The 27659-nt window shown below is 36.6% G+C and overlaps 2 protein-coding genes across 4 annotated transcripts in view; one reads left to right on the top strand and one right to left on the bottom strand.

Moving 5' to 3' along the window:
• LOC139969486 (cubilin-like) overlaps positions 1-11674 on the top strand; it is a 32110-nt gene extending 20436 nt beyond the window's left edge. The window contains exons 22-31 of the mRNA XM_071974519.1: positions 371-564; positions 1047-1221; positions 1917-2104; positions 2622-2790; positions 3266-3453; positions 4658-4832; positions 5707-5888; positions 7228-7414; positions 8294-8481; positions 10497-11674. Coding sequence (XP_071830620.1) covers positions 371-564; positions 1047-1221; positions 1917-2104; positions 2622-2790; positions 3266-3453; positions 4658-4832; positions 5707-5888; positions 7228-7414; positions 8294-8481; positions 10497-10661 — 1811 coding nt within the window. The 3' untranslated portion in view covers positions 10662-11674. The remainder of the gene's footprint in view (positions 1-370; positions 565-1046; positions 1222-1916; positions 2105-2621; positions 2791-3265; positions 3454-4657; positions 4833-5706; positions 5889-7227; positions 7415-8293; positions 8482-10496) is intronic.
• A 2471-nt stretch (positions 11675-14145) lies between these two features.
• On the bottom strand, positions 14146-27322 carry LOC139969485 (apoptosis regulator BAX-like). Of its 3 annotated transcripts, none has more exons than XM_071974517.1 (7): positions 27173-27322; positions 24795-24906; positions 21222-21480; positions 20253-20388; positions 17783-17908; positions 16270-16382; positions 14146-15519 (listed from the first exon to the last, which is right to left on the bottom strand). In XM_071974517.1, the coding sequence occupies exons 2-6, from the start codon at positions 24814-24816 to the stop codon at positions 16278-16280; spliced, it is 648 nt and encodes a 215-aa protein (XP_071830618.1). In that variant the 5' UTR covers positions 24817-24906; positions 27173-27322; the 3' UTR covers positions 14146-15519; positions 16270-16277. The 3 variants fall into 3 exon arrangements, with proteins under 3 accessions (XP_071830618.1, XP_071830619.1, XP_071830617.1); XM_071974518.1 differs by having other exon boundaries at positions 27130-27287; XM_071974516.1 differs by lacking the exon at positions 27173-27322 and adding an exon at positions 26994-27125 and having other exon boundaries at positions 14147-15519.
• Between the last annotated feature and the right edge of the window lie 337 nt (positions 27323-27659).

Genomic DNA, 27659 nt, shown 5'->3' with positions numbered 1-27659 from the left:
AAACGAAACTGAACTATAAGTTGTTTTGTGATCAAAAAAAAAAAAAAAAATCTGAACTGTACGCCGGTTTGCAAAAAACAACAACAAACTGAAATGTTAGTCTTAAAAAAACAAAAAACAAAAAAAACTGATCTCTTCGTCGTTTGGTGAAAAAAAGCACGTTTAGTCGTTTTGTGAAAAAAAAAATGATAAAGGTTGTCAAGTTATGTCTAATTATGGTAATGGATTATAGTAATTTTCTGATTAATATATATAAACTTTGTTGACACGCTAAGCATTTTATCCTCAAGTTAGTTACATATATTAGAAAATTATCACGCAACAAAGATATCACACTTCGATTTATCCTTTAATTATTTATCACCAACAGATTGTTCTAAGACTCTCACAGCGGACCAAGGTGTTTTAGTCTCGACCGATTTTCCTGATAATTACCCACCGAATCAGTTCTGTTCGGTATTAATTCATGCGATAAATGGAAGACGAGTTCGAATAAATATGCAAGAATTTGTACTGGAAGGAAATGGTACCATTTATAGTTGCCAAAATGGAGACTTTATAACAGTGAGTACAACTTGTTACTAAAATAGCATGATAGGGAAGATAGAAGCATTCAAAACCATTGAAAATACAAGGATACTGAAGTAGTGATTCATAGTAGACAAAACTAAATGCATTCAGCTTCTCCCTGACTTCAAAAAGGGTCCATCACGAATGAAAAAAAGGTGAAAATCATTTCAAACCGGTAACAAAAATATTAACTTAGTGCAGAGAATCTTGAATAGTTGCAGTTTTTTTAATTTGGTTGAAAGCATCAGCAAATTGATTACATGACGCAATTTGTAGCGAATGTATGCTTCAAATGACTGTTTGGTACCACTGATGATGAGTTCTATCTTAATTAATACAGATTGCATTAATGAGCGGTTAAACCAACTGTTTGAGAATGAAATTTCAAAAAACAATGGGGTAGTGTCACTCAGTGAGGGATATGAACATGAATGTTCATCACATTTATGCAATAGTTCGTGTTTAATATTTATCAGCTTACAGATATGTCGAGTCTAAACAGCCATATTGTGTGTGGACATCTGCATCCATTTACCTGGACTTCGTTCGGCAATGAAGTACTCATAGATTTCAAATCAGATGAGAACCTGGAACTGAAAGGTTTCCATGGAACTTACGAAACGTTGACACGAGCGTCACCATTGGTACAAGGTGAGGAGAGTGTACAGTAGTACAGGGTAGCTTAATTACCACCCTACAGAGAGGGTAGGAGCCGGGGGGAAGGTGCCCTCCCCCCCTTTAAAAAAATAGCAAATGTGCCCTACTGGCAATTAAAATGTGCCACTTTGAAAAAAGAACTGTCTTTTTGATACCTTAAGCCTTTCTTAATTTTAATATTTTACTTTAATTATTTATGTTTAGTCTGTACATGCTATTCTTAAAATGGCATCCAATATCTTTATGTAAGCACGGTTAACAATAAACAATCTCAATAAATAGTATTGATAGCATACTAACACATCATATATATTTAAGTGATATGGCCGGTGTGTATCGGTTTATAGCATAACGAGTGGTGGTTGTGGAATGAGAAAGTGCCCCTCTGATGTTGTGCCCCCACTTTTTGGAAGCTTCCTACCCCCTGACCCTACTTCAGAGTAAATTGACATGATCGATCATACCAAAGAAAACGTATTTCACTTGCTTTCCTCGTGTTTCTTTCTTTTCACTAATTTGGTCGCCATTTTAACCTATATTTATGATGATTAAATTCATATAAATACCTATATGAGAAGTATATAATATTAATTGCTCTCTTTGGAACGGGTGTTTTGTTCCTGCATTTATATTCAACTAATATTTGCATATCATTTGTCATTGTTTTCCGTCTTGCCATTTGACAATAGATTGCAACCTGGTTCTAATTGAAGACCCTGGAAGAATTGAACTAGTTCCGAACCAAGCGTGGCTGAATTCAGCTACATTCGTTACTTGTCTGTTTTTAATACAAGCTCACCCATCTCAGCAAATAATAATTTCCTTTGAGCAAGTTTACCTACCGGCAAACGCAGAATGCACAGATACGTTTGCTATGGTAAGTATAGAACCTATATTAAAACACAGGGCAACTCTGCAACTCTAATTAATGAAATTTGATACACAAATATATATCGAGGATAACATATGCATAAGAGCATAAGATATGAAAAGGACAGACCCCAATTCCAAAGCTGATTGTCCCTAGCTTTCATAAATAAAACAAAACCAAGATGAGCACTTTCGTTATTACAATAAGCATTTTAACATAACTTTGGTACCTTTATTTAGAGGATCACCTTAGCTAATTGCTATGACAAGAAGTAAACCCTTTACTGAAGCGCATTGTCCTTTGCTGTCACCAGCTAAGCAACAACATGGACGAGCAAAACTGACGTAATCATACATGTCCCTGGCGCAAGTTTTGACTTCCGTTTTCCGTTGCTATTTTAAATTTAGGCTGCCCGCATGAATGATGATTAGGAGAGGGGAGTTACTACATTAGGTAACACGAGAATTCTGTCAGCTACAAAACAAAACAGTTTTGATAACCTTTTGAACAACTGTTTTTGCAGATATTTGACGTGACGAGTTCCAAATCTGTGACGCTGTGTGGAGATTTGGCGACATTCAAGTGGACCTCCATCGCCAATGAGGTAGAGATACATTTTCAGACCGATGCACCGAGTCGAGACCAAAGACTGACGGCCTCGTATACGTTCATTTCTCGTCCTGCTCCATCTTGTGAGTAAAACCAGGGAGTTTATATGGAACAACTCTCTGGTAAAACAAATCTTCTGTTTCTGTTCCATATGGAACAAAATATTATGTGTGAAAACATGTCACTATTTACCTTTGATAAAGATTACAGAATTTAAAGCAGGATTCCGGAGTTCTCATTCAGTTCCAAGAATCAAGCTTAGAGACCTGCATAGCGCTAGAAATAACACAATAAGGGACCATGTTATGTTACTCAGTAACATAATGTTGTACTAAAAGTTGACAGCTCAGTGCAATTTGTACATAGCAGTATGCTATATTGCCAATTAAAATGATAAGTCGGTCTTATTTTGCTTGGCCATTAGAGATTTAAAATGTGATTTAAAATTCGAAATAGATCCCACCAAGGCTATCTTTAATATATATGATAGAGTGATATTTCAACTCCACCACCGTTCACCTTCCTGTGCTTTAATTGTCTTTATCCTTCTTTCCTTAGCTTGTGATCGTGTCTTCTCTTCGATGGAATCTACCATTATATCCTCGGAGGGGTTTCATGAGGGCAACTACCCCAACGATCAAGACTGCACATATTACATACAAGCCGGCATGAACCAAATCGTAGAAATTACCTTCGATCATTTTGATTTGGAACTTTCCAAGAACTGTAAATATGATTATGTTGAGGTTAGTATCCACTTCACGTTTGTATATGTGGAGGTTATTTTCATACTCATGTTGGAAAACAAACGTTACCCACCATCCCTACCCCACCTAACCTCTCCCCACCCCCCCCCCTTCATTCACCATGCCATCGGACACCCTGTGAATATGAAGCACAATATGACGACTTAAAACGTGAATTTAGAATAACGAGCCCCAACAATATTTAGATTGTGTTTCCTTGTTTCAGTTATAGTGTCAGGAGAGACATTTTAATGTACAACGAATGTGGACTCTCTTATGGGAAATATATTTTCATCACCTTATCATAGACTTATATATCACTCTAGCAGGCAGATATGTAACACATGTACCATAATTATGAGTACGAGTACTAGTAAGATATGACTCTCTATGAGTATGAAATACTGGACTATCATGGGTACAAGGCTTTTTATGAAGTATGAATAGTATAAAGTATGAATACTTAATCAAACACTAATCTATAATAGATATCCAAAGTGTCTTCCAGTTCGGAGATAAATTGTGTGATAGTCTAAATGGCAGACTTGTTACACAAATACCTAAAGAATGAGTACAGTAATATATAAGTATGAAACACATGACTTGTACGAGCAAAAGGCTCTTGTATGAAGTATGAGTATGAATTGTATCCAGTATGAATACTTAGTCATGCACTATTATTTCTAATATATATCAAAATGTGTCTTCCACGTACGGAGAGAAATCGTAAAATATTCCAAATGGCAGACTTGTAAAACAAATACCTAAAGGATGAGTACAAGTAAAATATGTATGAGTATGAGTACAAGTAAAATATGTATGAGTATGAAACAAAAGATTTGTACGAGTATGAAGTACGAATAAAAGTATGAATTATAACCAGAAGGAATACTCAATCATGCACTATTATCTATAATAGATATGCAAAGTGTCTTCGAGTTCGGAGATAAACGGTAGACGACTTGTAACTAACAGGCAAGTCTTATGCAATAAAGACAAAAACCTACATAAATTCAGAAACAAAGTGTGTTGAATAGAAAACAAAGGAATAGTATTTTTTATAACTACTCCTCAGTGGAAAATGCCAATACTGACATACCAGTCATTTGGCAATGGGAGAGATAATTTGAGTTGTTTTCAGCCATTTTATATGGTGCATTGGGTTTTTCTTATCCCTATTTTTATCGAATCGTTCACCATCTAGGTACAAAACAATAATTTGGAGCCAATGGACAGATTTTGTGGAAAGAAGACTGTGTTTAGTTGGTTGTCCAGCAACAACTTGGCGAAGATCGTTTTTCATAGCGATCATGTGATAACCAGAAAAGGCTTCACTGCTCATTTTCGATTCATCACCGAAGAAATGAAACCTGTTCGAGGTGAGTAGCGACCTCTTTTTTTGTTGTTGAAGTTATGACACTCCAGAGTTATAAAGATATTTCGTTGCGACATCTCCTCTTTTTAGAAATTGTCATCGAAAAGTATCCTATTCTTTACATTGTTAAAAAATATATACTATAATTATTTCTAAGGCTGAGAGAATTTTGCTAGAAAAGTAGGAAGTTTGAGAATTGCTTTTCAAGATTTGGAGATAAAAAACTGGACAGTTTCATTCTCACATCACAAAAGTGCCAACGTTTCCGCAACACTCTTTCTGGGCCTTTTGAGTTATGCTTATAGAAAATTTCATGATGACTTAACCGCTAAATTATAGCATTACCATGACATTTCTTTGATTTGGTTGGTAAAAAAAAACTGTTCAATGAATATGCGTATGGAATTTAACGCCTACCAGTTACAGATAATTATTAGAGAGCGTTGTGGTAAAGTGGTTATGGCAGCGGACTTGTAATCTAAGGTTTCCAGGTTCGAGTCTTGGTCAGATCATTGCGTTGTGTTCTGAGGCAAGGCACTATATATCCATTGCCTCTCTTCATTCAGGTGTATAACTGGGGACTTGCGAGGTACCTTGTATAATATAACCCTAATTGGTTTGTGGCTGCCGTCACCGTAGTTGTGGTGCACTGTCGTGCCTCACAAGGGGGGGGGGGGCGATGTGTGGATGGCGCACTCTTTGGTGTGTGGGTGTGACAAGTTTCCAAGGACCAGGGGACAAGTGTTGTAAAGTCGTGTTAAGTCGTGTTGGGCCTTGGAATCAATCGAGACTATTAACCTACAACTTTTAACTTTATTTAATTAAAAGGAAAAACGTCAAAAACTTTATCTTTACCATTCATTTTGTCTTCCTGAAAGCTTGCAACCAAACGTTAACTGATCCAGATGGCAATCTTTCGAGTCCAGGTTTTCCAGCTAACTATGGTTACAACCAGGATTGTTATTATTCGATTCGGGTGGAAAAAGGAAAAGTCGTTCTGATCTCTTTCTATCATTTCGATCTGGAAAGTGACGAGGAATGTAAATTCGATTACTTAGAGGTACGTTGACTCTGAAGTTTTCATTTGAAACGTCTATTTAGGATATACTAGTACTACACATTTATGAACATTTTTTTATGGTATGCGTCTGTTCTGCGTACGATTAGCATATATATACCAGATTAAGTATATTCTTACAGCCCAGTCTCTGTGTTTCATTTGTATGCGAATTTATGCGACGTCACGGATGATGTGAATAAAAGAAATACTTTTCATTGAATTTGGCTACAATTACCCCACGCCTCTCCGACCTGTCTTCACTTCTACGTATGCAATCAAATCAACCCAGCTTACAAAAGATAATGAATTCGGTTGAATCCACATGATCGCTCTATTCCCATTTTTTAAATGGTCCATCTCTAATATATACCATCACAAAAAATATCTCGCCATAAAGAAACGATATTTACTTTAATAGCTGCCTTGCTGTTACTTCCAATTGATTACTTCCAATTGATCTATAACGTACGTAACATCTACTAACGTAACGTAACGTAAGTACGTACGTAACGTACTAGATACGTAACATCCCTCATATTGTTCACATTGAAAACACAACTGCCTTTGCGTCTTTGTAGTAAATTACATGTTGGTTTTCCGTTATCAATCTCCACCATCGTTTGAATATAAAAAAGGAAAAGTAAAAAAAACAAAACAAGAAAATCCAAAATTGTGTATTGTTTAACTATTATAGCAATTGCGGTATCATTTTTTCTATGGCTATCATGCGTTTTAGTACTGCAAACCGTCGTTATGAAGTTAATATCGTCTCAATCATATTTTGATTGCTTTCCTCATCTTCATCTCGTCTTCAGTGCATTGAGCATAAGATAACTACTTTGACAGTCGTTTTGATTTATTAACTGGTATTTTCTCTGACGAGGGAATAACATGTGATGTGAAGGGTGTATAGACTGAATCCTGTCGTTACCCCCCCCCCCCAACTTCCCCCTACGGAATGATTGTCTGCGAATGATTGACACTGCCAGGTTCCCAGAGTTGTCTCTAGTTTTCGAAATATGACGGGGGAGACCGTTTCAGAGCGACGGTCAATCTTGCGGTTGAAGTGTCGGGAAATTCATGCTGTCTGCCGAGGAAACTACACCCAGTAATCAGGAACATTGCGTCTTGTTGGTGACACATCCTGGCAGTTGGGTAGATTCATGGTCACCTTGTTACTCTCGACACCGAATCTTTGTAGGACAACAATATTAGTACTATGCCCACGTCCCCCTCTCCCCGTCATCGTATTTTTAGGGACTGTTTCCTCTCTGCTATTTCAATACATAATGTGACATCACCTCGGATAAAACGAAGAACAAAACTTTACTTTCACTAGATACAAGCAGTACCAGACGGTAGAATGGTTCGATATTGTGGGTCCTTAAATCCTTTCAATTGGACGGCTTCAACCAATCACGTTAGCTTAACCTTCCACAGCGACGGTAGCTCCGCCTTCTCAGGTTTCGCTGCGAATTATTCTGAAGTACTGCCGTCAACTACCCCTGGAGTAAGCGACGTCGATGGTAAGTGTTCATCAGTTATAGGATATCTCGATACTTATCGGCCTCTTGGTTAAGGTCTTGTAATCGTGTGTAGTAAACCATGCCGCAGTAGATTGTCCGCTAAGCTTAAAACTTAAACCTGATCACGCGCAGTGACTAGTTCCCTTACCAAGGGACTTTTGATACGCACTGGTCGAAACGTCGTCATGATCACAAATTTGCTGTCCCGATGTGAGGGTAAGGGGGGGAGTAGGGGAGGGGGGTGTAGTCGAGTTAATCATGTTGTTTGGTTTTCGTGCCTAGGCCCTATCTTGGTTGACTTGTCTTCAAAAGTCTCTCGATGCTGACACCTGATTCTTTTTAATCAGCCTGATAATTAAGATCTGATAAAATCTGTAACCGCACTACCATTTTATTAGCTACGTTTTATTTATTATTTGCACAGAGTGCATTTTTTGGAAGGGGGGTTGATACATAAATTCCAGAGCAGTGGTTAATATTACAGAATAATTACTTCTATATGTCTTGCGCAAATATATGTTATCAAATTTGTGTTCATTAATACAAGTGTATTTGTGTGTAGAATGGTTTGTTAGTTGGCAATGTTTGTAATCAAATCTTCGTCATATAAATGATATGAAGAGGAGTCTTGGAGCAGAAAAATTAAAATCGAATACTATACATTTACTATTCATTAAATCATTATATAATCAATTTTGTTTCCTCCGTTCATAAAAATGGAAATGCAGATTGGTGTCCTGGTTAGATCAATTGCAAAGTGTTCAATAGTAACAAATTCTAGGTAGGTTTTGAAGCATCGCCTACAGAATGAAAAGCAACACAGCTGCTTCAAACGAGTTTATAGGTTATGATAATTCGATTCAAATTTATATGTTTTAGTTCCAGCCTGCTACGAAAAACTTGAGGGACATTCTGGGTTTTTCTCGTCACCATCTTTCCCTGATCCTTATCTGAACAATGAAGATTGTCGTATTGACTTTAAGGCTCCTGTGGGTACTAGAGTCGCTATTAACTTGTTCTTCATGGACGTGGAGTATGAACCATCATGCAAGTTTGATTACGTCCTGGTAAGTTACTTATTCTTCATGGACGTGGGGTATGAACCATCATGGAAGATTGATTATGTTCTGGTTAGTTACTTATTCTTCATGGACGTGGAGTATGAACCAGCATGCAAGTTTGATTACGTTCTGGTAAGTTATTTATTCTTTATGGACGTGCGGTATGAATCATCATGCAAGTTTGATTGTGTTCTAGTAAGTTACTTATTCTTTACTTATTCTTCATGGACGTGGAGTATGAACCATCATGCAAGTTTGATTACGTTTTGGTAAGTTACTTATTCTTTATGGACGTGGAGTATGAACCAGCATGCAAGTTTGATTACGTTCCGGTAAGTTACTTATTCTTCTTCATGGACGTGGGGTATGAACCATCATGGAAGATTGATTATGTTCTGGTAAGTTAATTATTCTTCATGGACGTGGAGTATGGACCATCATGGAAGATTGATTGTGTTCTAGTAAGTTACTTATTCTTTATGGACGTGGAGTATGAACCAGCATGCAAGTTTGATTACGTTCTGGTAAGTTACTTATTCTTCTTCATGGACGTGGGGTATGAACCATCATGGAAGATTGATTATGTTCTGGTAAGTTAGTTATTCTTCATGGACGTGGAGTATGAATCATCATGCAAGTTTGATTATGTTCTGGTAAGTTAGTTATTCTTCATCGACGTGGAAAATTAACCATTATGCAAGTTTGATTATGTTCTGGTAAGTTGCTTATTCTTCATGGACGTGGAGTATGAATCATCATGCAAGTTTGATTATGTTCTGGTAAGTTAGTTATTCTTCATCGACGTGGAAAATTAACCATCATGCAAGTTTGATTATGTTCTGGTAAGTTGCTTATTCTTCATGGACGTGGAGTATGAATCATCATGCAAGTTTGATTATGTTCTGGTAAGTTACTTATTCTTCATGGACGTGGAGCATGAATCATCATGCAAGTTTGATTATGTTCTGGTAAGTTAGTTATTCTTCATCGACGTGGAAAATTAACCATCATGCAAGTTTGATTATGTTCTGGTAAGTTGCTTATTCTTCATGGACGTGGAGTATGAATCATCATGCAAGTTTGATTATGTTCTGGTAAGTTAGTTATTCTTCATCGACGTGGAAAATTAACCATCATGCAAGTTTGATTATGTTCTGGTAAGTTGCTTATTCTTCATGGACGTGGAGTATGAATCATCATGCAAGTTTGATTATGTTCTGGTAAGTTACTTATTCTTCATGGACGTGGAGCATGAATCATCATGCAAGTTTGATTATGTTCTGGTAAGTTAGTTATTCTTCATCGACGTGGAAAATTAACCATCATGCAAGTTTGATTATGTTCTGGTAAGTTGCTTATTCTTCATGGACGTGGAGCATGAATCATCATGCAAGTTTGATTATGTTCTGGTAAGTTACTTATTCTTCATCGACGTGGAAAATTAACCATCATGCAAGTTTGATTATGTTCTGGTAAGTTGCTTATTCTTCATGGACGTGGAGTATGAATCATCATGCAAGTTTGATTATGTTCTGGTAAGTTACTTATTCTTCATGGACGTGGAGCATGAACCATCATGCAAGTGTGATTATGTTTTGGTTAGTTACTTTTTTCTTTATTAACGTGTATTACGAACCATCATGCAAGTTTCATTATGCTTTAATCCATTACTTATTCTTTATAAACGTGGAGTATGGATACTCTTGCAAGTTTGATTGCGTTTTGTTCAGTTACCTATTCTTGATTAATTTGAAGTATGGAACAAACTGCAACATCGATTATGATATGTTTAGTTACTTATTCTTTATGGACAAGAAGAATGGAACATCCTGTTGCTTTGGTTATGCTTTGGTTACTTACTTATTCTTTATGGACAGATTTATTTCGCTTTGCTTACCTGTCTTCCAAACAACATATATACACCACAATATTATACGTACCCATCATACCCAAATTGGTACTAATTGAAGGCCCACTTCCTCTCTCCTTTCTTGACGTCATTGTACCCTGTTCTCTTACAGTTTGTGGATGGAGTGTCCAATGACCGCTCGGGAAGATTTTGCGGCCGAACGAGTGAACCATTTACTTGGGAGTCGATAACTCATCACGTGATCATTCTCTTTCATACAGATGAGATTGTAAAGCGATCTGGTTTTTATGGGTTTTTCACAGAAATACCTGAATAAAACCCACGTGACATGTCATTAACAGTTAATATTTCCGGACGCCGGCATTACCATGGTGATATTTGGACTTATTTGTTTTTATCCTTTTACGCTTTTGCGGAAGCAGACCAACCTTTTCATTAACGCTGCCAAAGTAAATCCACGTTGAAGAACTTCACATATAGTTGAGAAAAAAGGCGAACCTTCTGGTTATGTTGATGTGAGATATCGACATAATAACATTCAGCAATATATCAAGTAGTCGTCAGTAGGGTTTTGAAACGTGTACCGTATGCAAGAGCTATGCGATGATTTAACATACAAACAGCTTTACACTATACGGGTCTATTCAGTTTGAGAGTTTAATTTTTTATTAATCATCGTTGTTATCATTTACAATCCAAGAGAGTACTGAAATTAATGTTTCATAGCTGTTCAGGATCATATTATCGGATATACTAATTTTCACTTATTAAGATCAAAGGGTCAATACTTTGGAAGAGAACTTTAGGTGTTTTTTCTTTTTGTAAATTTATCAGATGCAGTTATACTGTAAAACAGGGTTACTTGAATATTCAGCCGTGGTCGGTAATAATGATATTAATGTACATGAGTATATGTGGTCATATACATTGTGCAACGCATTTCTTTTAATGAATTACATAGTTGCCTGTGCTTTTTATCTCAACCAAGGAAACCCTTGAACTTGGTGTTTCTTCTTTTTTTCAACGTTTTTCAACATCCTCCTCTTTCTTACAATTGTTCAATATTTTTTTCTTAACTTGGAATTCTTCGAGACACTACATTAACCGATACTGAATTTACCGAGTTTTTATTAATTGACTTTTATTTCATTTTTTAAGATTTAATTATGTAATCTAATTTTTATTTGTTTTTATTCATAAGCAATTTCAGAGAATTGCAGTTCAATAAAAAAAAATGACTAGATTAAGAAACTTCATTTCATATCTTAGTCATGTGAACATAATCATACCGAGAACATCAAAGTAAATAAAATTTGGTTTACTATTGAAGATTTCTTTTGCGTTGATTTCTTTCGAACGGTAAAAAGTTGACGGGAAAAAATGAAGACTTGGAGGACTAAAACTTCCTAAAATGTCACTATTGTCTTGAGAGAAGGGTCATCTGAGTGCTAGGGATCCGTTGTATACATCCTGACATTATTTTGGAAACATTAATTTTTGGCCGAAAACGAACAATTTTGTAAGGCTATATATACCCTTATGATTTTGTTAATTTTTGGCCAAAATGACGACTTTTTAAATCCTTCCCAAAATTATACCTACGATCGATGGCCCACTTTTGATTCGATTCGAGCTAAAAAGAGTAATAAAATCACTCGATATTTATGAAAAAATAAACTTTGAACATGATATATTGATGTCATTTCATATCAATTAAGAGGACTAAAACTTCATAGAATATCACTATTGTCTTGAGTGGTCATCTGAGTGCTGGGAATCCGTGGTATACATCCTGACATTATTTTGAAAACATTCATTTTTGGCCGAAAATGAACAATTTTGTAAGGCTTATGATTTTTTTAATTTTTGGCCAAAATGACTTTTTAAATCCTTCGCAAAATTATACCTACGATCGATGGCGCCCTATTGATTCGATTCGAGCTGAAAAGAGTACTAAAGTCACTCGATATTTATGAAGAAATATAATTTGAATAGTAAATATGTCATTTCATATCAATTAACAGGACTAAAACTTCCTAGAATGTCACTTTTGTCTAGAGAGAAGCGTTTCTGAGTGCTGGGAATCCGTGGTATACATCCTGACATTGTTTTGAAAACATTCATTTTTGGCCGTATACGGACAATTTTGTAAATTGTTGTTATTTTTATTTATTTTATATTTTTATTATTTAAATTTTGTTAAATTTTGGCCAAAATTACTTCATTAATCCTTCCCAAAATCATACATACAATGGATTGCGCTATTTTGATTAGATCCGAGGTGAAAGGAGTACTAAAGTGACTCGAACTTGATGAAAAAATACAAGTTTAATATGACATATTAACGTCATTTCATATCAATCAACAGGACTAAAACTTCCTAGAATGTTACTTTTGTCTAGAGAGAAGCGTTTTCTGAGTGCTGGGAATCCGTGGTAAACATCATTACATTAGCAGCTCCCTGGTCGGGTTCATCGTTGTCTTACATGCGTTATACACTCGATGAAAATAATATTATAGCAAGACAAGTTTTATTTTTAAAAGACAAAACAAATTCAGTATGTAATCGTTACATTTCAATATATACTGTATTGAAATTACAAGAAAAGGTTGAAGACGACTCGTCTATATTATAAATAGAAAATAATTTCTGGTAAGATCTCGATTCAGATGATGATAGGCGGAAAGAAAAAAATTAAGTTTAGGGATACACACAGACCAACTACTGCGGTAACAATAAAAATGTGACGCTTACAGTAGAAATAAAACACATTTGAATGACTTCAAAAGTACCAACTTGAGTTATCTATATGTTGTGACCAAAGAATTTGTGAATTCAGGACATTTTAAGTGTCATTGTGATACAGGCTTTCTTATAACCTTCCCTCCAGCCATCACACCCCCCCCCCAACACCCCAAATAAAAACACACATATGAATATGCGGCCACTTTAACGGAGTAATCTCGCCTAATCTGGCCTTTAATAGTAGAGATATGGACACAATTGTTATTTGAAAACAATGAATCTGATATATTCAAGAAGGTTAACTTCCTTTAGGTCTTCCAATTTGTTATTTTAGTTTTGGGGATTGTAGAGTATTCTTGAAAACTGCGTCTCTAACTTCCAATTGAAAATGTCAAGAATAGGAATACAAGTTTATCTTGGAAAATTAGCTAAATTGATGTTTTATCCAAACGGACCCATCCATATAAACATTGTATCATCAGGGGCATAGGAGCAAGGTAAATGGACAACCACCACCTCCCCCCACCCTCCAACCAATTCCCCTGGATAATTGCCTAAAGGAAAAGAAATACATTCAAAACCACTCATTGAAATAAAAAAATATCTGGAATAGAAAATTCCCAGTTTCCTGACACTTTTTCCCTAGAAGTCCAGGGCCCTAAAGTAATTAGCAAAGAATTTTCAGGATATTACCTATTTCCGACATATGGAAAGGCAATTGACACATGATTTTCAGGTGAAGCCCAATAATGCCCATCTTTTTCATGCCCAGTAAGAATTCCTGTCCACGGAAATTAAACCATGTGAGAAATTAATATGCTGCAAAACACAAGTAGCTGCAAAATTCTTACAATGAGATGTGATAGAAAACTTCTAAAAAATATTGTTTTTTTTCACCATAGACTGATACTATCTGAATTTTGTTTTTAAATCAAACTTAACTACTTAATTTAATGATCTTGATGGGATATTTAGTATCAAAAAGATTTAAGAAAAACACATATATATATATATATATATAAATATCAAAACTTAATTTAATAGCTGCTAAATTACTTAATTTGATTGATTTCCCTATAAAGTAACTTTCCCATGTTCAATGGAACATATTCAAAGTCACTAAAAGCATAACTTTAAACCTACATCCCTTTGTCACAAAGTGCTTCATTATACTGTAGTACTTGACAATATTGGTGAGGCAATCGGTAAATTAGCAGGAAAGTTTGTTCCTCTCTCAAAGTTAACAATTGTGTCGGAGAAGCAATACTGACTATGATAAACTATTATTATTGCAGCTACTCAGTGCATTTTGTGTGTACGTTGAACAAAACTGGCAATGTCATTACGTCACAATTTAAGAAATTAACTTCGATTTCTCACACTCATTTGAATATCAACAAAGTATACAGATCACTAAACAGCTCTTTACTTGCACACATGATATAGCACCCAGTTAATTAAAATGTCCACATATTAAGGCTACAAAAAATGTAGGGACCTATATCCAACTGTTATCTACAACCCTAATAGTGTAATCAGTCAAAGACTGTACAGTGGTTTGCTAGATTGGTTCCCCACCCCCATTCGCCACCCCAACCCCCCATACCCAAACAACGGTGATGACTCAAGAAGATATGCCACACTGCTATATTTGATAGCAAGTTGATAGAAACATTGTAACAAGGAAAGAAAACTACACAAGTATGTGACTCATGTGACACCAGCTACCAATTTAATCCCATTTAATTCATTGGAGTTGTGTGAACAGAAAACATGAATATTTCATATTAACCTTTATTATTTGTCCAAATTAAGGTAACACATGCAGCATCAGTGTCCATAGGCTTTATATTGCCATATTTCAGTAAAGAACCACTTTGGTTCGCTCAAGATTTCAACCCTCTCAGACGATGATGTTTCATTACCCCAAAGACTCTGGGACAGAAAGACTTGGCAACTCACCCATGCAAGCCAGTAAAATTGATTTTAAAATTAAAAGATAAGGCTTGGTTCCTTCTCTTTTAAATATATACCACAATATCTTTATCACTTTAACTCAGATAAACATAAAACAACTGCATATGTTAGATGAACATGGATGGCCTATTCTAACTCATTCTTAAATCAACCCTTGAAACTACTTTGAAGCGGTCCCTCTTAAAGGCAAGAAAGGATGATTCACCACACAATCCTTGGGAATGGTAATCTCATACAAAAGGAAAGTTGGAACATATACTTCTCATACTACGACACAATCTCAAATCAAGGTAGGAAAAAAAGTTTGAAAGCCAACTTTTTATCATATTTATCCTGAGTCTCATGGTGAAGAAATATCTCTCTGGTACATTGAAAGAGAAGGCACTGTTACAGACCCTCGAGTAGCAGCATGGCGGTATGTTCCTCAAATCATCATGACTGGCGTAGAAGTCTAATATGAGAGGAACAAAGATAAATGAAATGAATAAAATATGAGACAAGTACGTTTCATTAAAAGTCTTCATCTACAAACAAATTTATCGGAGGTATCAAAAAAAGCGATATCTGCAAAAATCTCGGTAAGAACCTGCAAGAGATTCACAATTAAAATTAGTGATGCTATTTTCTGACAGAATAGGACTCACAAAGCTTGAAAAAAAAAGAGAGAGGGAGGGACAGAAATAGAAATTAAACACTTTGTTTCATGTAGTTAATTAATGTTTTTAAATGTATGATACTGTTAGCCAGGCTGATTACGGTAAATGTATAGTTCGGAAGGATACAAAAATGTACTATGTACAACACTATGAACTGTGTATAGCATATATTTATTAAGTACTATGTACAACACTTGATTCGTGCATAACATATATTTAATCAAATGTACTATCTAACACCTCGTGGCCAACTCAACCAGACTACACAAGGGAGCCAGGGCTCGCTGACAGCTAACAGGCATCAGTGAACATAAAGACTAAACTATTGTTACAAAAATAAAGGGCATAATTCCTATATCGTCTTAGCATTTCGGATATACAAATGAGGGATAAAGATTAAGGGTGAGAGTTAACTTACAAGTGAATACAGTCGTTTGTTTTTTCATTAAAAAATATAGTGGGCCAGCAGTCTTTATTATAAGATGTTACAATACTAACTGGTAAGCCAACAGATTCAAAGTGTCAACTTCATCATTTACACTCACCTAGTCACTCATTTTCTTAGTTGCCAGATACTGATAGCGATTGTCAATAAGCATGCTACTATCAAACCTTTCCATATAGTATTTGGTGTGCCAAAGTATTCCTGTATTGATTGCTGGAAGAGAAATCATTATGTTTTACAGTTAATTATAATGAAGTTCTTCAAGAAGCCAAAACTGGGGTCGGCGATATCATTTAGGGATCATTCCTGTTTTCTTTGGTTACCTCAAATCATATAAAATATACATCATTAGTTTATATTCAATTGTGATTGCGTCCCAATTTTTCACAATGGTAAAATGTCATGACCTTTCACATGAGCAGAACAAATGAGATGTCCACCAATTCCAAAATGCTTTTAATTCCCGGAAAATATTACAAAACAATGCTGTGCCATGATTCAGGAGACCCATGTAAATTACATTTAGTCTAACATGGGAATCATAAAACTAGTTACTGGTTTAAATATTTACGAGTGACAAGCTTACCTGTCTCCTCACAACCTTAGCATTTCCATAATATTAACTATCCACTACGAAAACTAATGCTAAGGTTGTGAGGACACAGGTGCGCGAGGAGCGAAGTTAATGTTAAATTACTAGATATAATTTATCACATGTTCGCGGTTTGCTGCTGTGATATTAAATGCCACAATGATACCATCATATCATAGGCCTACACCTAAAAGTCATAGCACGTCACACTGGACCTTCCAATCTTTCCTTAATTTACCTCCAATCATGCCAAAATATTCACCATGAACATTCCTCATTGAAAGTACAAAACCTAACCAATTTTAGAACTATCACACTTCCAACACTGAATTATTTCAGTTATATTAATATTAATTTTCATGCACTACGAAAAGTAATGCTAAGGTTGTGAGGACACAGGTGCGCGAGGAGCAAAGTTAATGTTAAATTACTAGATATAATTTATCACATGTTCGCGGTTTGCTGCTGTGATATTAAATGCCACAATGATACCATCATATCATAGGCCTACACCTAAAAGTCATAGCACGTCACACTGGACCTTCCAATCTTTCCTTAATTTACCTCCAATCATGCCAAAATATTCACCATGAACATTCCTCATTGAAAGTACAAAACCTAACCAATGTTAGAACTATCACACTTCCAACACTGAATTATTTCAGTTATATTAATATTAATTTTCTTTTCATACTGTAGCTTGCATCACATTCCCTTCTGATCAGAGCATATGTGATTTTTCCATCTAGTTCCTTCTGTTCATACCAACAAACATACAGTAACCCTTAAAGTCAAACTAATCCCTAAAATCAGGGATGAGCCTGGGGTAAAAGAAACAATCACAGAACTTTGCAAAATTTGCGGTATAGGCTCCAGCTTGCATATGCTACAGTGTGTTAGGATAGTAGTTTTTGTCCTTGAGGTAGAAAAGAAATCATGGATATGAGTAACCACCGTCATCAGTCATGATTTGTCTGTTTTGTTAACTTATGTGTTTGTAGATTTCAGGACATATACTTACCCAACCACCTCTGTTAACGATCCAATCGGCAAATTTATAAAGTAGAAATTTCACAACTGCTGTGATGAGCTTCGTTAGCCAGGATGGGAAATTTGGAAACCTTTTCTCCATATACATTTCGAATTTCTGGTTTAAGAGAGAGAACACAAAATTGCACAATGCTGTTTGAATGTCTTAATTCCATAGCTTGCCCCAAAATATGAATTGTAATAAAAGCTAATAACATTTTACTAGAGAAAGGAAATCGTTGGTCACTAAACTGGTGCTGTTTTACAGTGTATTTCTGTATGATATTATTTTACCTACCCCCCCCATAACACGAAGCTGACTATTTTTTGCAGTTGGAATCCATTCTTCATACTTTTTAAGGATACAAAATATACCTTTGCACAGTAAGTTAACCCTACAGACATACCTTGGCACAGTAACTTAAGGATACAGACATACCTTGACACAGTAGGTTAAGGAAACAGACATACCTTGGTAGATTTAGTTAAGGATACTGACATACCTTGGCACAGTAGGTTAAGGATTCAGACATACCTTGACACAGTAGGTTAAGGAAACAGACATACCTTGACACAGTAAGTTAAGGCTACAGACATACCTTGATACAGTAAGTTAAGGCTACAGACATACCTTGGTACATTAAGTTAAGGATACAGACATATCTTGGCACAGTAGGTTAAGGATACTGACTTACCTTGGCACAGTAAGTTAAGGCTACAGACATATCTTGGCACAGTAGGTTAAGGATACTGACTTACCTTGGCACAGTAAGTTAAGGCTACAGACATACCTTGGCACAGTAAGTTAAGGCTACAGACATACCTTGGTACATTAAGTTAAGGATACAGACATATCTTGGCACAGTAGGTTAAGGATACTGACTTACCTTGGTACAGTAAGTTAAGGATACAGACATATCTTGGCACAGTAGGTTAAGGATACTGACTTACCTTGGCACAGTAAGTTAAGGCTACAGACATATCTTGGCACAGTAGGTTAAGGATACTGACTTACCTTGGCACAGTAAGTTAAGGCTACAGACATACCTTGGCACAGTAAGTTAAGGCTACAGACATACCTTGGTACATTAAGTTAAGGATACAGACATATCTTGGCACAGTAGGTTAAGGATACTGACTTACCTTGGTACATTAAGTTAAGGATACAGACATATCTTGGCACAGTAGGTTAAGGATACTGACTTACCTTGGCACAGTAAGTTAAGGCTACAGACATATCTTGGCACAGTAGGTTAAGGATACTGACTTACCTTGGCACAGTAAGTTAAGGCTTCAGACATACTGTACATTGGTACATTTAGTTAAGGATACTGACTTACCTTGGCACAGTAAGTTAAGGCTACAGACATACCTTGGCACAGTAAATTAAGGCTACAGACATACCTTGGTACATTAAGTTAAGGATACAGACATACCTTGGCACAGTAAGTTAAGGATAAAGACATACCTTGGCACAGTAAGTTAAAGATACAGATAAACCTTGACAGAGTAAGTTAATGATACAGACATATCTTGGCACAGTAGGTTAAGGATACTGACTTACCTTGGCATAGTAAGTTAAGGCTTCAGACATACTGTACATTGGTACATTTAGTTAAGGATACTGACTTACCTTGGCACAGTAAGTTAAGGCTACAGACATACCTTGGCACAGTAAGTTAAGGATACAGATAAACCTTGACACAGTAAGTTAATGATACAGACATACCTTGGCTGCACAGTAAGGCTACAGATATATACCCTGGCACAGTAAGTTAAGGATATAGACATACCTTGGCACATTTAGTTAAGGCTACAGACATACCTTGGCACAGTAAGTTAAGGATAAGGACAAACCTTGGCACAGTAAGTTAAAGATACAGATAAACCTTGACAGAGTAAGTTAATGATACAGACATATCTTGGCACAGTAGGTTAAGGATACTGACTTACCTTGGCACAGTAAGTTAAGGCTACAGACATACTGTACATTGGTACATTTAGTTAAGGCTACAGACATACCTTGGCACATTAAGTTAAGGAAATAGACATACCTTTGCATAGTTAGTTAAGGATACAGACATACCTTGGCATGTTTAGTTAAGGATACAGACATACCTTGGCATAGTAAATTAAGGATACAAACTTACCTTTGCACAGTAGGTTAAGGATACAGACATACCTTGGCACATTTAGTTAAGGTTACAGACATACCTTTGCACAGGAAGTTAAGGATACAGACATACCTTGGCACATTTATTTAAGGATACAAATATATCTTGGCACAAAAAGATAACTAAGAATATAATATTAAGGATACAGACATACCTTGGCACATCTAGTTAAGGATACTGACTTACCTTGGCACAGTAAGTTAAGGATACAGAGGTACAGGTACCTTGGCACATTTAGTTAAGGATACAAATATATCTTGGCACAATAAGTTAAAGATATAATATAACCTTGGCACAGACTTGATAGGCAAAGCAGAACAATGCGACAATCCTCCCCCAGTTGATTTCACCATCACTGAGAGATTCTCTGACGTAGCACATGATATCCTCAATGGATGGATCTTTAGGAATGGTAGCAACGACACTGCGAAGGAAACAGAAAAACAGTCCTAAGGACTCGGAACATGAAATAATGCTAAGGATGGAGCTTAAGGAATGGAGATAGAGTAGAGTGAGCAAAGGGTTATTGATCAAGTGAAATATATAGATAATAGGCTATCCTACCATGCACTCTATTGGCTATCCTACCATGCATATATGAGCTCCTTTGATGTTCAGGTTCTGGAGATCTGTACAGCATTTTTGAGATTTTCACATTTTGCCCTCTATTGGCCCCAAATGACCTATAAGCTCCAATCACAATGAAGAGTTCTTGTACTCATTATAGGAAAGCAACATGCTAAATATGAGAGCATCTGATATATCCTACCTGGAGATACAGTATCATGTTTACAAGGATTTCAAGATTTGACCCTTGTTCCTGGTGACTCTGAGATACACCAAATTGTATTAAGAATTAACACTGCTAAAGGCTATCCTACCATGCATATATGTGCTCCTTTGATGTTCAGATTCCCGAGATAGTGTTTTTGACATGTTAACATTTAGCCTTCTGTTGACCCCAAGTGATCTTTGACCTCCTTTCAAAACAATGGGGTTTTTGTACAAATTATGGGAAAGCCACATGCCAAATATGAGAATTGCAGAGGTTACCTAGCTTGAGATATCACAGAAGGTAGCGCATCGCACACACACACACACACACCAAATTGATGTCACTTGCCTGCGTATGGCAAATAACCAAAAAAGATAGCTCAAGATTTGTTTATAGAGTATAGTTGTGATTTCTTCATACTGTATAGGTTTGATAATGTGACACCATTCTGTAATTGTGCATCTTGAGCAACATGACTTTACCTTTGAAATTCTGCTGTCTGATCCACACTTTGGGCAATTTGTCTGAATGTTCCTCCCACTTGTCTCCAAGACTCATCGAGTTCCTCATCAACTTCTTCTTCTCCATCTCGTAGTTCTCTCAACGAGGGTGCATTGGTTACCTGCTCGCTCTCAAACCGTTCTACGATGAAAGACTGCAAGAAGTACGTTGCCTGATCTGTAAAGTCAGTCCCACGGCCAGCACCGCGTACTTGTCGATGGTTCCCACCTTCAGGCTGGTCTGTGAGAAGGTCAAGGACATTCACATGTTTAAAGCTGTGTACATTCAGTACTGTTTAACACAGACACTCATTTTGTTTGCGAGGAGTATCAGCCGCCTCTGATCCACTTTTTGCAGTGCAGCAACCATGTAAACTAGTAAAAATTATGTAAAATTCATCACTGATATGTTGTCCCAAAATGTTAGTATGCAAAATATTTTGCTGAAAGTTGTCAAAGGTACTTAACTCGTGCTGCCACTATTCCCACATGATGTGTGATAGGCATCTCAACTAAAGGAAGATGGATTGGGTTGAGAGGAGGGGAGAGGATGACTTTAGGGAGGGTCACTGGGGTTGCAGTGCAATACAAGTTGTCAGGCTAAGGCTTTCTGGTCACTTTGAAGTACTATATTTAATAAATGTAACCACTGTATCAATGTAACCACATACAGTACTGTATGTAATCCATTAAACCACGACTTCAAGTTTCCTTAAAGCAGCATTTTGCGTTTGGTCGCCATTTTCTACTTTTTTGACATGTCCATCGATTTTTTTACGTCAATCACAAAACAGCAAACTAAGTTATTAGACAAGTTTTTTTCCTGCCAACAACGTTAATTGGCGAGTAATTAAGGATATTTGCAGATAATGAGAAGAGTGTCCTCCACAAATTCCACATTTAAAATTAATCGCATACAGTTCCGCCAAACCCACTAGTTTGAATTCAACCAATCAGAGATGCAGGTTTAGTTATGAGCCGTTGCTAAAAAAAGATTCAAGACTTTGCGTTGGTACAACCAGGGAGATGTTATGGAACTCCCTGGTACAACTGCAATATAGACTGTACACAAATCAAGCATGGTGTTGTATTGGTCAATGACGTTCGTAGTGTTTAAATATTCATATTATGGGCGAGGTTTATTGGGTTCTAACGGTAAATATCTTGGAGAAAAACAAAGTTGAAAGTTGCAAATTTTTCGACTTTTATGCCACCATGTGAAGTAAGATTTAAATAGATAAGCTAGTTATGTATGTCGTTATGGCATAGTGGAGTCAGTGAGGTTGAGAAAAATCATAGAAAAGGACGCAAAATGCTGCTTTAATATTCGGTTTGTATCCCGTAACGTTAACAATTCCCGAACGTTTCCTTACTAAAGTATCATATTTAATCAAGGTTGGGCGAAATGACCATGCTTGTTGGGCGAAATGACCAGGCTGGTTGGGCGAAATGACCATGCTGATTGGGCGAAATGACCAGGCTGGTTGGGCGAAATGGTAAGGTTGGGCGAAATGGCAGTTGGGCGAAATGGTTGTTGGGCGATGTGACCTGCTTCCAGGCTAAGGAACTATAGCTTCCCCTTACAAAAAAAAAAAAAAAACCATATATAATTCATAGAGAAATGGCCAATTCCTTCATTACCCTACCAGATTCTGCATTTCCCAACAGGAAATGGCTATACCCTACAGGAAACAATACAAAATCCCACAGGAATTTCGATACCCGACGTGAAGTAACAAATTCCCTAGTAAATTTCCTGTGGGAAACTGAAAAAATGACTTGGGGAATTATATTTTCCAATAGGAAATAGCTATTCCCTACAGGAAAGGATACAAAATCCCACAGGAAATTCCATTTCCCCACGGGATGTAACCAATTCCCTAGTAACACCCTGCGGAAAATTGAAAAAGTCTTGGGGGAATGTATTTCGCAACAATAAATGGCACAAAATCCTAGAGGAAATGTCACTTCCCCATGGGAAGTTCCAAATTCCCTAACTTTAACACCCTGTGGGAAGTTGAAAATGTCCAAGGGACTGTATTTCCCATTCCAAAATACTTGTGGAAAGTACCCTTCGTATTGAATATCCCATAGAAACTTTTCACCATGTGCAGAAATATCTCAAGACCCAATGGGACATATATTTCACCCTAAAACATCCTGCAAGCATTGACTCATCCAATAGGAAGGTCTAACTACACATGTGAGAATGTAAAAAACCCGCAAACATTTCATTGCATCCACCCCACCTATTTCCCCCCGCCCCCAAGAAAAACACACAACAGTAGACTTCAATCTTACCAGAAGTTGACATTCAGTAATGGAAAAGTGAAGTATATATGGTTAAATGATGATCCACTCTTTAACTATACATCTCTCCCTTCCTAACATACCTTTGCGTTGCATTCACCTCCACCCTCCCTCCCCCCAAAAAAATTAATTTCCATCTAACAAGGAGTTGACATTCACCATTTGAATAGTGAAGTATAGTTAAATGATCCAGTTTTTAACATTAAATCTCTCCCTCCTTAAAAGAATCCATGTAATTGAGATCATGTGACGGTTCTGAAAAACTTTCCTCTTTGATGTGTTTAAACCTACAATATTAAGTACTGTACTCTTGCAGGCAACACTTAACCAAGCAAATTCTAGTTACCACAGGAGCAATCAGCAATATGTGCAGTAATCATGAATAAAGATTCAACGAAACGAGAGTCTGTTAACTTCAGCTAACTTGTAACATAAAGAAAGAAGACATAATTTTGTGAACTTGATGATCAATTATTATTTTAAGCTCTTCCGTAAAGGATACTGTATATGCAGAGTTAAAATGAGTACATGGTAATTAGGGTACCCCTTCATGGTACTTAGTGTACACACACTTTATGAAGTGACATTTCTAAGGAGCTAACAAATCCAACCATACTGGTACTAATCTTCCAACATTGCAAGAATGAAGGAACAAGTGAGGGTCAAAGATACTTACTGTACATATAGCATACAAAATATCGTTCAAAGGAAACCAAAATTGTCTTCTTTTTTTTTTAAATTTAAAGGCATTGAAGACTCGCTCCAAACCGTGTGCGGCCATCTGAAAAAGTTAACTTTCTGTTGCTTGCAAGTAACGTTTTGTTTGTGTTGCTACAAAATTCAGACACTAATGAAACGTGATACCTAAATTGTTATCTTTAGCTGGACCTGAGATGTCCATCGCTGTATAGTTAGTATAGTGTGTTGTGGGTATTGACTGCAGTTGTATGTATTGACTGTACACTAGTGTCTAATTACCAATGGTAGCAAGATGTGTGTGTATTTTCTGGGATCGATGGTGGTGTTACTTCTGTTATACCTCATTTGAAACTAGGTCAGATTACCGGCATGAGACGTTCTTTTGCATGAGTCTTCACACCCTTTAACCTACTGTACAGGTACCGGACAGTCATAGGAACAATTGATATAATTCAAGGAACACAAAACCTAATTAACCTTGTTTTTTGTTATCTTAAATGATATTGGACAAGATGGGAAAGTGAAAAAATATTGAATCACATGTACCTGTATCATCATCATCAGCCATTACTGTATGACTGTATCTTTGCTCTAATGAGAAAGTTTCCTTTTCTTTTCTTTTGGTAAAACAGCAATTTCTCAAGTAAAAAATCTACAACTGGAAAGAAGGAGAAAAAAAGGCAACATGAAAACCTCATCATTGTCAACATGCTAATTACTCCACAAACCCTCAATAAGATTTTTTTAAAGAAACAGTTTTACTAGTTTATTTTTATTGACAACATTGAAATAAGTCAGATATATTTGAAAGTTGACAATAGACCTGCAGTTTCCTCTACATTACAGTAACAACAGTAAATGTACTGTACTGGTCTCAGTTTTACCAACTAGATGCTAAATATACTTATGGTCAGTGGCGGAGCGTCCATATAGTCAGGGGGGGGGGCGAACGCCCCCCTGACCGACTCAAATGGACTGCTGGCGCCCTTTTCAGCTTTTTACCACTTTTTACTTATTCGCGATTATTGACTTTTTTATTGCGCTCAGACCTATTGACATTTGTCACATTTTCTTGCTGTAATTTTCTGACAAAATGCTCTAACGGCTATATTTATTCTTCGTTTATCTGTAAACTAGCAAGGCCTGGAAAGGGTCATTTCCGGCGATCTAGGGAGTATCATTACTCAAATAAAAATCTGTACGCTCCGCGCCAACCTGTGGTGGCGCTCCGCTTAGATAGTGTCAAAAGCGCCCCTACAGACCATTAACGCCCCCTCTGACCAATACCCCTAGCTCCGACACTGCTTATGGTTACGGTTAAAGGTTATCCGAGCGGGGGGTGGGGGAGGGGGGTGGAAGAATCAGTCTACTATACGTGCATGGTCAGAAGAAATGATCTACAGTAAGTGTCTGACCTTATGATGGAGTCTGTATGTACTTAGTGCTGTATGTATGGTTTGAAAATGCACACATGTTACAATACAGATCTAAACAACACAGAGTCTGGTGCTAGGCATGGTAAAATTCAGTTACTGTATCATGTGTGTAGGCAGTTGTATGTACGGTGCATAGTTTGTATGCATGGTACCTGAAAAACAATTGTCAAATGAATTTCCAAAAGCTTTACCAATTTCCCTGCCTCTCAATTTACAGATTATATAGTATGCTAACATTATAAGGCACAGTGATTTCCAGTACGAGAACTATGGTGTCCTGAAGCGACAGAAAATTTAGACTTACTGCTTCGTTATAACATGACATCACAACAATTTTCTTACATTTTTGTCCATGTTGTCAACTTGCCAAGGTACTGTACACTAACATGACTACTGTACTTGACAAACATATTTTAACATACCCTCTAAAATTTTTATTTTTTTCAATTTTCTTACCAAACCTCTTTGGTGAAGTTCCCTGTTAATACACTGGAACTTAGGAGGTTACATGGTGACTTGATTCAGGTTTGGACAATTTATCCTCCACTGACTTTTTCATGTTTGCTAACAGTAGTTGTACCAGAGGTCATTGTCTGAAATTCCAAAAGTCACAAAGTAGGATTCATATTAGGCGTTCCTTTTTTCCTAATAAGGTTGTGAACGAGTGGAACAGTTTGCCTGAGAAAGTTGAACAAGTTTGCAAGTAGTGTGAATGGCTTTAAGAATGCTTTGGACAAGCACTTTACTCATTGTAATCGAGTCTGAGTGTTTGTGTCTTCAGTGTTTCTCTCCTATAGGGTCCTTGATGGGGAATTGTCCCTCCTGATCCTTTTTTCTACTAAACTAGACTTAACAATATGATACACCATATATTTTATGCCCAATTTACAGTAGAAGTTTTACTTTATGTTATCAAATTGCTGGGGAGGAGACCTAGGGGCTGTAGAGGGCGAACAAGGGGTCAGGAATGTGAAAAAGAGACCAAAAAGATTCCCATTTAAGTTTTTGGAAGTAAGAGTGAGCTAACCACTTAAGCTGATAGCGCCTAGGCTGATGGCGGCTTATATTAGTAAGTAGGCCTACTGCATTTTCGTTACGGCGACGACTGCACAACAACCCTAATATCACATTTCGCGTAAAGGGTTCCTACAGTATATCATACTTGTATAGTTACAGTGACGTTAGGCTGTGCTATATATAATAAACACTCAGTTTATCTTAGACTCACATAGGATATACGTTAAAATGATCGCTCTTTAAGAAGCACATTGGCAGCGAAGTAAGCATCACGAGCCACACACTACTTTACCTTAACAGGATTCCTGTTTAACATTCACATGGTTACGTTTCTGCCGGACAATAAATGAAGCACGGTTTATTGTTAATTACGATAATGTTGGTACTGTTTTGTGCAGTACAAGTATGTAACTGTACTTACTACTTACCTTAGTACGTCATACTTTTTATATCCAAAAAACATACACTTACTACTTAGGCGTACCTACGCCTCTTTTCTACTGGGTTCTCGTATTCTCGATGTTAGGCTTAATATTAGTCACTGCGAAGGTCTGAGAATATTTTAGTAACGTATCATTCAGAATTAGCAAACAATTGATAAAAAATCAATTCGTCATCTCCTTTTATAGTTTAAGATGTCTATTTTTAGTACTGGAAAACACGAAAGTGTGTAATTGCATAATAATAATATACAGAGCTTGTGTATGTAATGCGCCCTTGACCTAATGCCGAGCAATTAGGGGAAGATGGTATTAACCAAAAGAAGTCGAAATATCCGAAAATTTGATGAAATCTAAAAATCTAAAAAAACAACAAATATGATTAAAAAAAAGTATTAACCAGCATATAATAAATATATGTGGAATATGCTATCAAGTTTTCTCACGTTATAGGCCACGCATTGCCATGATTGCGCATGTTAGTAGAAAGTTCTGCTTCGACCCCTAATTTGACCAAT

Source organism: Apostichopus japonicus, chromosome 7 (genome assembly GCF_037975245.1).
Source record: "Apostichopus japonicus isolate 1M-3 chromosome 7, ASM3797524v1, whole genome shotgun sequence".
NCBI classification, from domain to species: Eukaryota; Metazoa; Echinodermata; class Holothuroidea; order Aspidochirotida; family Stichopodidae; genus Apostichopus; species Apostichopus japonicus.
The sequence above is the reverse complement of the archived record's forward strand: the minus strand, read 5'-3'. Positions and strand labels throughout refer to the sequence as shown.

Coding starts and splice junctions, on each gene's coding strand:
- LOC139969485 (XM_071974517.1), bottom strand. CDS start 24,816: ATGGCTGATGATGATGATACAG. Junction 17,909..20,252: donor CCTATCAAGTCTGTGCCAAG/GTTATATTATAT, acceptor CTCTTAAACCAG/AAATTCGAAATGTATATGGA. Junction 16,383..17,782: donor TCGTTAACAGAGGTGGTTGG/GTAAGTATATGT, acceptor TTTCTCTTCCAG/CAATCAATACAGGAATACTT.